Source organism: Mandrillus leucophaeus, unplaced genomic scaffold (genome assembly GCF_000951045.1).
Source record: "Mandrillus leucophaeus isolate KB7577 unplaced genomic scaffold, Mleu.le_1.0 Scaffold175, whole genome shotgun sequence".
Lineage (NCBI taxonomy): Eukaryota > Metazoa > Chordata > Mammalia > Primates > Cercopithecidae > Mandrillus > Mandrillus leucophaeus.
This window is the reverse complement of record NW_012101754.1, coordinates 2,215,497-2,227,167: the sequence shown is the minus strand read 5'-3', so window position 1 is coordinate 2,227,167 and position 11,671 is coordinate 2,215,497. Positions and strand designations below refer to the sequence as shown.

General features: G+C 38.2%; 1 protein-coding gene across 1 annotated transcript in view; it reads right to left on the bottom strand.

The window, feature by feature from the left end:
• Positions 1-11,671, bottom strand: part of LOC105537582 (DNA repair protein complementing XP-G cells) — a 29,814-nt gene that overhangs the window by 13,672 nt on the left and 4,471 nt on the right. Inside the window, exons 2-7 of the mRNA XM_011977234.1 lie at positions 9,692-9,867; positions 8,120-8,235; positions 7,571-7,657; positions 5,826-5,886; positions 3,514-3,657; positions 230-437 (exon numbers count right to left, since the gene is read on the bottom strand). Of these exons, the coding sequence (XP_011832624.1) occupies positions 230-437; positions 3,514-3,657; positions 5,826-5,886; positions 7,571-7,657; positions 8,120-8,235; positions 9,692-9,867 (792 nt within the window). The remainder of the gene's footprint in view (positions 1-229; positions 438-3,513; positions 3,658-5,825; positions 5,887-7,570; positions 7,658-8,119; positions 8,236-9,691; positions 9,868-11,671) is intronic.

The window sequence follows — 11,671 nt, the reverse complement described above, 5'->3', positions numbered from 1 at the left end:
TCTCATAAATAAGTATATACATTTTCATTTAATCAGCAACTAGAAGTTAATTCATTAGCTAATTTTAAAGTGGTTTGGCACTATAGTAGTTAATCCATTAATAGCAGTATACAGTTATTACATAAATAGAATTTCATTAATATTATCCAGAAGTGCTAGTTTATAGAATTCAGAGTGACGATATATCTTTGATTTCTAATGTAAATATGTAAATGATGGTGCCCGATACCTTTTATCAAGATGTAATGTGAAGTGTCTTCAGAGACCACTCTCCTTGACTCTACCTCCTTCAGAAAGCCCCCTTCATCTTCATACTGCCTTCGGATGTGTCCTGAATGTTGCTGATTCATTTCCTTTTGGACAAGTTCTATGTGCTGGTTCAGATAGTTTTTTTTAAGCAAGCCTTTGAGTTGGTACTGTGAAAAGTCATTGGACTCCTAAAAGCAAAATAAACAAACAAAAGTACTGTTTTATATTAAATACAGATAATATTACCATATTTCCACCCTTTCCCCAACAGGGAACAAAGAACAACTGGCTTTTTTCATTGATGGTCGTTTCATATTATAAAAGTTGAGTAACAAGAAAAACTACAACTTCCTTTTTAAAAAATAATCTTCAAAAGAGTTGGGCAAAAAAAATCATGAATACTATGGCTGGGAGCGGTGGCTCATGCCTGTAATTCCAGCACTTTGGGAGGCCGAGGCAGGTGGATCACCTGAGGTCAGGAGTTCGAGAATAGCCTGGCCAACATGGTAAAACCCTGTCTCTACTAAAAATACAAAAGTTAGCCGGGTGTAGTGGCAGGCGCCTGTAATCCCAGCTACTCCAAAGACTGAGGCAGGAGAATCGCTCGAACCCGGGAGGCAGAGGTTACAGTAAGCGAAGATCGCGCCATTGCACTCCAGCCTGGGGGACAAGAGCGAGATTCCTCTCAAAGGAAAAATAAAAATAAAAAAACATGAATACAGTTTATGATTTAATCATTATTCAGTAAATATGTATTGGGCATGTAATGCATAGCAGTCACTATGACATTTGATTATGGCTTAACAATCTTCTAGAATGCAGGTAAATATGCAAGTGAAGTGCCCAGCACAACCTAATCCCATAAAAGACACAATAAATCATAGTAATCACAGTTATTAATAGTAACATTATAAGGCATTTCGCATGGAGGACATCTTTCTAAGTGCTTTTACATATAATATATAATACCTCATTTTATTCTCACAATTATCCTATGAAACAGATATCACCTCCATTTTATAAATGAAGAAATCAGGACTTAAATAGGTTAGGTAACCTCCCTAGAGTCACAGGGCTAATAAGGGGTAGATCTGGGATCAAAAGCATGTCGATTTACTATAATTGAATCTATTAATATAGTAGACAACCCCGTCATCCTTGGGGTATGTTCCAAGACCCCCAGAGGACGCCTGAAACTGCAGAACCAAACCTGATTGTCATCAATCAGAACATGTTTCTCTTCATGTGTTCCACCCGAAAATTTAATGGATTTTCCATCTTAACTGAGCACTTATCACACACTGAGGTCATGACTTTTGCAGTTTATGGTACGACAGCAAAACTAGCACCAATTTCTTTTTTCCTTCTTCACAATTTCACAGCTAGAAAAGTCATTTTTACGCAGATCTTAGCAACCTCAGCCAGCATACGATTTTTTTCTTTCCTTATTAATTCAAGAACTTTCACCTTTTCATTTAAACGAGGCACTTTACAGCTTCTCTTTGGCATATTCAAATTGCCAGCATCATACTCTTGCACTGCTGTGCCATTATTAAGTCAAATAAGAGTGACTTGAGGAGAAGCACTGCAATATCGCGACAGTCAATCTGATTACCATGACAGCTACTCAGTGATTAACAGGAAGGAAGCTTCTACAGTACGGAGACGCTAGACAAAGGGAGGATTCACGTTCCAGGCAAGATGAAGCAGGAAGGTGTGAGATTTCATCATGCTACTCAGAATGGTGTGCAACTTAAAACTTATGAATTGTTTATTTCTGAAATTTTCCATTTAGTATTTTCAGACTACAGTTTACCACAGGTCACTGAAAACTGCAGGAACCAAAACCTGAGTAAGATGGAACTATGGTATTATGATTATTACTACTACTATTATTATCTACCATCACTACTGTTACCAATATTACATTTGCACGACGTACAGATGATACAAAGGCCCAACATGGATGACTTAGAACATCTCTAACAAAATTACAGATCCAATAAGCTGCTACTCCACACCACCCTACAGTCCACCACTTCCCGAGACTTCGTGGTTGCAGAAAGAAAATACAGAACAGTAAATCACTAGGGACTGTCTCTCTTTCTCCCATTTCTTCCTATTATTGTTTACACAACCAAAATTATACTTCCTCAGCTGCCACCTTTCACACTCAAGAAATAAAATGTCTGATAGACAGACTGAGCCTGGATTTTTTTCCTGAAATAAAAATCAATTTACTTCTGTCCTTGTATATCCAAAGACCCAAGAATGTCACCTCTGTGCACCTTAGTGTCTGCTACTGCACACTCTTTGTGGAAAAAACAGGGAGTGATGAGAAAAGAAGTTTACCCTTCCTTTTTCGTATTTCTGCTATGAATTTAAGCAATATTCAAAAATTGTAGAAAATAAAAAACACTCCATCTACGCACTAAGGTCGATGACGCTGCAAAATTTCTATTCTGTCCTACAGTGGGTGAAAGGAGAACTATGGTAGAAGTAACAGGTAGTAGCAATAGAAAGAGAAAAAGAACTCACTCACTGGCAACTAAGACAGAGAGTCATCAATAGTAACATGAATTAAGTATCAATGGTAGCATGATCAGGAGACATATTTGCTAGCACCCAACCACACACCACCTCCACTCTAGCTTTCTGGGCCTGCCAAGCTACAAGGTGTTCCAAGGTGAAGAAGCCCCATTCCCACTGTCCAGGAAGAGGAGGAGGGAATGCGGAGAGCCTATGGCATTTCTAGGGATGCAGCAGAGGAAGATACACCTGGAATTTCAATTTAGAACTTATTTTTCCATTGTGATTAGATTCTACATAACTATTAGTTTTTATAGACAATGTATATTATAGGCTACAATAACTTTTATGAACTAACCTAAGAAATGAGTCAGTAAGCATCTACTGCACACATACCATGTGAAAAAGACTGAGCTAGGCACTGAAAATACAGAGGTGGGCAAGATAAGCATGTTTTGGAGCTAAGAACTATAAAGTGACAGTACAGGGTGATGTGAGAACAAAGACCAGGAGAAGTCTTGGGTCAAAAGTCAAGAAAGACTCCTTAGAGTAAATGTCTAAAGGCTCAAACGTATAAATAAACAATGCTTCTTAGAATCTCGGAGATACAGAAATGATGTTTACAGTTAACTGAGTTACCATATAAGTATTGCTTATCAATTTTCTCTTCTTTCTAATAAAAAGTTTTGCTGAAGTTCTTAATTCTAAGCATGAATGTACTGTTGTACGTTTTACCTCTGGCATTGCTTCAAATAATGTTCTTCTGCGCTTGGTGAACTCTTTCATATCAGTCAAGATTTCATGCTTTACTTCAAGGGGCAGGCTGCTGAAGTCCTCAGACTCAATATCTATCGCTTGAGGATTATGAAAGAACTCTTCCTGTAAAGAGAAAAACACAGCACCATGAAATTTACATTTTGTACACTTAGTTCTACTCACCATTAGGGATATGTATTATGTTTATATAATAAACACAGTTCTACATGATCAACACTTGGCTAAACACAGTTGCATATAATCTGTGACAGGCAATAAAGTGAGTAGGCAAATTAGGGAATGTAGCCATTCACTCTTTAATTCATTCAAAAGAAAAAATACTCAGCAGGTACCTCTAAGGCACCAGGCACTGTTCTAGGTGCTAAGGTACTGTGAGATCGGATAAGGTGCCAGATAAGGTCCCTGTTCTTAGGAGTAGAGGAGGGCAGACAATGAATAAATAAATAAATGAACAAGATAATGGTAAGAAAATAAAGCATATTTATCTGATATGAGAGTGATTACATGAAAAGAAAACAGAAAAAAAAGATTCATTTGACAGATAAAGAAGACCCCACTAAAAAGAGGATGTGTGAGCAGGGACTTGAAAGATATCAAAGAGCCTAAGGACAGAGCATTTCAGGCTGAGAGAATAGAAAATGCAAGAACCCAAGACAGAATGAGACTTAAGAATTCAAGCAATATATATAATTCCTGTAATTAAAGTAGTTTTATTTTGCTTATAACATAAAAAATGAAATTAAAAGTAAGAAATTTACAGGAGACATGGAAAAGCGTAAAACTTTTCTCAATTGTAACTCATTACCAAAAGTACTTTAAAATCCTTTATTAGTAAAAACGATAAGCTAATACAACCTGCTGTCCTGCATGTCTGTATGTTACATGTGTACGTACTAACCAGCAAACGCGTAGGACAGAACTGTCACTGAGCTCAGCGTTTCCTGTGCCTTCCCTCACTAATGCTCCCATCACCCCTATCAGGAAGGCACTGATACCAATTTCGTTTTACAAAAAAAAAATAAAGCCTTGGAGAATTTAATCTGTGTAAGATCACACAGCTAGTGAACAGTGGAGCCTGGATTGAAACGCAGGTCTTTCTGACCTCGAGGCCCATGGTCTTAACTCAGATTGCTCTCACTAGCTGCATTAATAGCACAGCACCTCCACAACCTGAAGGATCTCGAGGTTTTCGCTCAAAAGTCTTCTACCTGATATAATAAAACAATATGAACAAACAAGAAACAGTGAATTTGGGAATCCAAAAAATGCTATCTGTGACACTAACAAACTTGAAAAAATGTTTATGAAAAAAATATATACATAAGGTATAATCTCAATTTGTAAAAAATGCTATTCATGAAAATGTGTGTGGGACATTCTTCTTGTCTAACTCTCTGCCCCTTTCATAGGGGCTGACCTGAGTAACTAGCTTCTGAGGAACAGGATGTGGTGGGAAGGATGCTGCACAACTTTCAAAGCTAGGTCAGAAAGGCAACAGGGCTTCTGCTCGGAACGTTGGGATGCCCACCCTCAGAACACAGTCACCATGCTGGGAAGAAGCCCAGGCCACATGGAGAGGCCACAAGTAGGGCTCTGGCGCCAGCCGCACGGAAGTCTGGCTGACAGCCAGCATCAACCACCGCCCATGGCAGCAAGGAAGCCTTGTTAGTCACTCCAGCCCCAGCTACAGACTGGCTGCATCTACACAAGAGACCCCAGAGATAACTGCCTGGCTGAGCTCATCAACCCCTGGAAACCAGACAGGTGATGAAAACAAAAGATGTTTTAACCACTAAGTTACACAGCAACAGATATCTAGAACGTACACATATATGTGTACACATATATATGTACATATGTACATTTGATACATGTATACAAATACGCACACGGGTATTCAATTATATGGGGCAGGCGAAGAATGGATGAAAATATATCAAAATGTTATAAGTTATTTATGAATGATATGTTTTCTATATTTTCTATGTAAGCACATATTACTATTGGTTGGTTGGTTGGTTGTAAAAGAAAAATGGCTTATTTTGAATATACAGATGTACATAATGGCAAATTCCATATATATACACATGTATAGGTGAGTGTGTATTTATATACACACATGTACACATATATATGCACAATCAAAAAGGCATCTGTCTTTACTTTTCATCAGGAACTTTCATAGTTTCATATACCTCACTAATATTCATTTTCATGTCATTCATTTCAAATAACAGAATACATTCTGAATTCAAAAATGATCTAAATACCTGTAATGCTTGTTTTTGATTCATTCTTTCTTGCCATTCTTTTTCATCTTCCTCTTCTGAACTGAAAGTCAAACATACTTTTACGATATCTATGATTTTTAATGACTGCTTACAAAGATACTTGTATGCAAGGTGCTGCTCATTACAGGAGCTACAATGGTGAATAAAACAGCAAGATCTGTGCCACTACTGGTCTCATGGTCTGGTAGGGGACACATGTAAGTAAGTAATTAGAGTGGGATCTCATAACTTCCACCACAAGGGAAGGGCAGGTCACTAGAGATGCAATAGGGATTCACCTTACCCAATTTAGGAGGAGTCACAAAAGCTTTCCAGGATCCCTGGCAATTACACTGGTGGGAGTTAGCCACGAGTTAAGTGAGGAGTCTAGTTGTAGGGAGTGGGAAGGTTTGTGGAGAAAAGTGTTCCAGGCAAAAGAACTAAGTTTTATAACCATATAGAAACAAGGAAAAGAAAGCCTGCTTGTGGATGATGTGAAGAGAGGAAGGGATAAGACTGGAAAACGTAATTAAGGAGTTAAAGTTTTATCCTAAAGAAATGAGAAGCTACGCTGAGTGTGGTGGCTCACGCCTGTAATCCCAGCATTTTGGGAGGCTGAGGCAGGTGGATCACTTGAGGTCAGGAATTTGAGACCAGCCCAGACAACATGGTGAAACCTCATCTCTACTAAAAATATAAAAAATTTTCCAGGTGTGGTGGCAGGTGCTTGTAATCCCAGCTACTCCAGAGGCTGAGGCAGGAGAATCACTTAAACCCCGGGAGGTGGGGGTTGCCGTGAGCTGAGATTGTGCCACTGCACTCCAGTCTGGGCAACAGAGACTCCATCTCAAAAAAAAAGAAAAGAAAGGAAAAGAAAAGAGAAGCTAGAAAGTGTTTTAAGTAAGGAAATGACAATATCAGATTTGGATTTTAAACAGACTATAACACAAAACAGAGATTGGGCTTGGTGGGTGGAGTTATTACAAAAAGGGTAAGAAAAATACAAAGACAGAAAGAAGTTTAAAAACGAATAATGTAACCTGGAGAAAAAAGGACAGTGGGAGCAATGGAGACAAATAGAACTGCGCTGATTCAAAAGCTAAGTTGTCTCTTGGGAACTCCTGGGAAAGGAAGAGGTGGAGAGAAGCACAGGGGACAAAGACAAACTGTCGAGTTTCTCGTTCTCCACCTTCACTTCAAACACAGAAGCCACCAACCATTAAGAGAGAGACAGAGGAAGTGGAGTCCACAGAGAGGCTAAGCAGAAAGGGCCAGAGAGATGCCAGGGGAGTGGGGCAGTGCAGCATGGTTTTTAGGGCGGAGAAGTCGAGTACACTGAGAAGTTCAAAGCATCTGCTAGATGTAGCAACAAGAATGTCATGGGTTGTGGTATTTTAGCATCATGGTGAGAGAGACCATATTGGATTGAAAAGCAGCTAGAAAGAGCATGTGTAAGCAAAGTGAAAGGAAAACTAAAATTTATGCCTTGGAGAATTTTAAATCCAAAGCCCTGGCAGAAGTTCTTTAGAATGAAGAGGAATAAGAATCATGAATCACCAAAACACAAAGAATAGTAAATAAAAACTTTAGTCTTTGAAAAATATTCTGAAAGGTACAGATCGTGCCTATTTCAGATGCATTAAGAAATTTTCACATGCCTTATCATGTAGAAAACACATCAAGGTTTAAATGTGTCCGAATGTAGCAATGACTAAAATAATATTCTTAAAGAGTTAAACATTTACCTGTGTTTTTCTTCCTCTTGTAAAGGAGGCAAAACATACATATCGTTTTCTCTTCGAACCTGCGTAAGACTGGGTAGTGCTTCATCTCTGGAAAGTATACAAATCTTTAAACAGATTATATGAAATAGTATTTTGAGTCGATAATACTCCCCCACTGATTACACAGACCCTGCTCAGGATGGTGAACAGGGACCTGACCTGGCTGCCCTCGGGCCACTGCTGTGGAAAATAAATTCCTTCCTTTCGAGAGAAAGGAAGGAACCGTGGCGGGGCTGCTCACCCAGAGCCAAGAAGAGCATAATCAAAGTAAAAAGTGTACATGACACAACACAACAGCTGCTTTTTCTCATTAGCAAAGTTGATTCTCACAGAATGGAGAATTGCCACAACTCCAAATTACCAGGTCAAATGGCAGCCTACTTGTCTCATTTCATTCTCTATTTTCTGTTGAAAGTTAAAATTACACAGGGAAAGAGTGTCACAGGAATTCAAGACAAAAATCACTTTTTTAAAACTTCATCTCTAACATGACTGTAATTTTCCTCTTGCCTTTTGCTTTTAAAGGCAGTTTTAATGGCTTGTCTCTTCAAAAACGTTTTCAGAAGCTTCTCTGTCGTTTTCCTGGAGTCACTGGACGCTAAGTCCTTTCTCTGCCTTCTCTTCGCCTATGAGAAGAAAGGATGTAAGATCTCACTTCAGGATATTAGACCACTAGAAACATTTCTGTGATTTATTTCCCATAGAATTTGGTTTGTCTGAGTTTTCAGACTACGGTTGCTTTAGCATTTCCTCCTAATTGCCATATAAACGAATATCTTCAGCTTGCTGCTACATAAAGGACACCCAGAGTTTCCATCTATTACTTAATGGGCTACTATACAATATATTTGGGAAACTATTAATTTACTTTCAGTTTCTTTTAAATGTCCTTTAATATGCCCAAGAAGTGGAAAGCTTAAATGCTTCCCAAAAGGAATTATTTATTTATTCGATAAAATGTCACAGTGACACCAAAAACAATTTCTAATATTGCTTTTTATAAACATGCATTACTTACATGTAATTCTGCCCTTCAATATTCAAGATTATATATCACAAGAAATTCTAAAATGTATAGAAATATCTTGTAAGAAATGTTCAAGTCGTGACAAATGGATAGTCCCTGTGCTTATAGTTAAATTTCAGATAAAAATAACCAAGATATTCTCTTTTCCTTTCTAATCCTTCCACAAAGTACCTGACTTACAGTATGCCTTGGGTAACTGAAAACTGCAACATTCAAGTCTAGACACTGTTACTGAGGCAACAAACATCCCCCAGCATTTATAAAGCCTTACTTTTATCCTATATCCTCACTTAATTCGAGAGTATCTGTCTGGTATGATTACAAAGTCATCATTCCATTACTTTGGCATTTTCAACAAATAAAAGTCATATATCCAAATGGGTGCTGTCATTTGGGCTGTTTAAACATTATTTTATGTCATTTTTTTACAGATGGGGTCTCCCTGTGTTGCCCAGGCTGGACTTGGGCTCAAGCAATCTTCCTGCGTCCAGCTTTCCAAAAACATTTTTAAAAACTACTTCTAGAACAATAAAGCTGCAACTCATTCTCATTCTTCTATATCATGGTCAATTTCCTTCTTAGATAATCCACTTTAGTCACCACTTGGCACCACACAACATTGCTTACTCCTAAAATCCAATTCCCCTCAAGAGAAGGCTTGCTATCACGGAGGATACTTGATCTCAGATTCAGGGAGGCACTTCCCAAAGAGGGTTTCCACAGTGTTCTGAGTGATGGCCGCGTCCTTGAAACAAATACAGAACACCTAACAAGATCCACTAAAGGGAAAACTCTCAATGACAAGGTTTTTAGTGGTTAGTTTTATTTTATTTAAAAGTTAAATTTTATCATTGTACCCATGATGAACTCTCATAAAACTTTTTAAAATGAAAATTGTTCAAGATAAAAAAGTAGACGTAATTAAATTAAATATATGTCAAAATAAGTCTGTCTCTAAAATTCTAAAGAGAAAACAGAAATTTTATGTGAACTTTTCTAAGAATGCAGAAAGAAAAAAATTATTTGACGCTTACCGAAAACTAGATGACACTTACCAAAGTCTGTTTCTTCAATAGTGGAGCATCCCCATCAAACACAAAAACAGGACGAATTCGAAAAAATAAGAGTTTGCAGAGCCGATGAAACAAAGTGAGAAGATGAGCATTTTCTATTGAGTTCCCGTGGTGATCCCGGACTCCTTTAAGTGCTTGGTTTAACCAAATGCTAATATCTGGGAGAGTTGTTAATGGAAAAATCTCTGGAATTTTTCTCTTCATCCTCACAACTTCAATTTCCTAATAACTGATATTATCCAAATGTTGAACACTAAATACTTATCATTATTCATTTAAAATTGAAAAACATTTAGCTCTCATGGGATCTACCTAAAGTCAGTTAACTTTAGTTGAGCTCTTGTTACCCCCATTCACATACTGCGTTTTAAAATTATACAAAGACAGACACATCTTTTTAAGAAGTCTCGTTACAAAGAATTGCTTCTTTAAAAAGACAAGTGATTGCTAAAGAATTTTCATGAATTAGCACAAATTTTCTGGAGAACAATTTGACAATTCATAGTGAAAAAACCTTTAAAACGTTGCAGTCTATTTCACCACTTTCAGACATTGATCCTCAAAAATCATCATGGATATATAATGAGAGTTATTTATAGAATGCTTGTTAATAATAATGAAAATATAACAATCAGTTTAAAAGTTTCCCAGCAGGTCTTTTTACAAAACTAATTATGGGCCAGGTGCAGTGGCTCACACCTGTAATCCCAGCACTTTGGGAGGCCGAGGCGGGCGGATCATGAGGTCAACAGATCAAGACCATCTGGCCAACATGGTGAAACCCTATCTCTACTAAAAATACAAAAATTAGCTAGGCGTGGTGGCACGCGCCTGTAATCCCAGCTACTCAAGAGGCTGAGGCAGGAGAATCGCTTGAACCCAGGAGGCAGAGGTTGCAGTGAGCCGAGATCGCGCCACTGCACTCCAGCCTGACGACAGAGCAAGACTCCGTCTCAAAAAACCAACAACAAAAAAAAAACTAATTACAGCAGACCTATTTGCTAGAATACCAAAAAGCCCTTAAAAATGGAAGTTGCAGGAACATGTATGACAAGGAAGATAGTCATTAAATATTATTAAAGATAGTAAAACAGGTTATAAAAGCATATAAAGTATAACTCCATTTTCTGATACAGCATATATGTTAAATATAAAAAACTAGAAGTTCACATACCAAAATATTAAGAGTATATACTATGTCTGCCGAGATTAAAGATAATTTATATTTTCATCTTGAAGTTTTCTTATATTTTTAAACTTTTCTAAAAAGTACTTCTCAAAAAATTTTGTATTTGTCCAAAAGAAAGAATGACACTGCGCTCTGCTGGTTTTCCTGCTCTCAGACTCTGCTAGCTCCTGTAACACTGTTAAAGTATTCACTTCATCAGTGATCTTTCTCCGGCCCTCTTCTTTCCTCCTGTCTGAACTATCAACCTCCACTCCCCTCCACACACACCACACTCTGACTCCATGTATATGTCTGGCCCAGAGCGCTTTCCTGACCCCAGGACAGCACAGATGACATCTCTACCCCATGCCTCACAGACATTTCAAACTTAACATGATCAAAACTGAACTCCATGTCTTCTCCACTAAGCCGCTCATGCCCCCATCTCATTGAATGTCACTGCCATTCACTCGAGCCAGAATGCTGGGCATCACCCTCGATAGCCCCCCCATCAACTATTACCAGGTCTATCAATTCTACCTTCTAATATATCTTGAAGGTATATACTAGATTTCATCAACGTGTCTTTGGTGAAAACCCTCCAAAGCTTCCCACTGCCTTCAAGATACTATCTAAAACTTCTTCTCCTGGTCTAGGAAGCCTCTGCTCACTTCCCACCACTGGCTTTTCTCAAACCCTGGAAATTACTAAGCTCCTTCCTGCCTCCAGGTTCTTCTCACATGCTGCTTCCTCTGCCTGAAAGTTTCTCCCTCTCTCCGCCTAGTTCTCTCCTA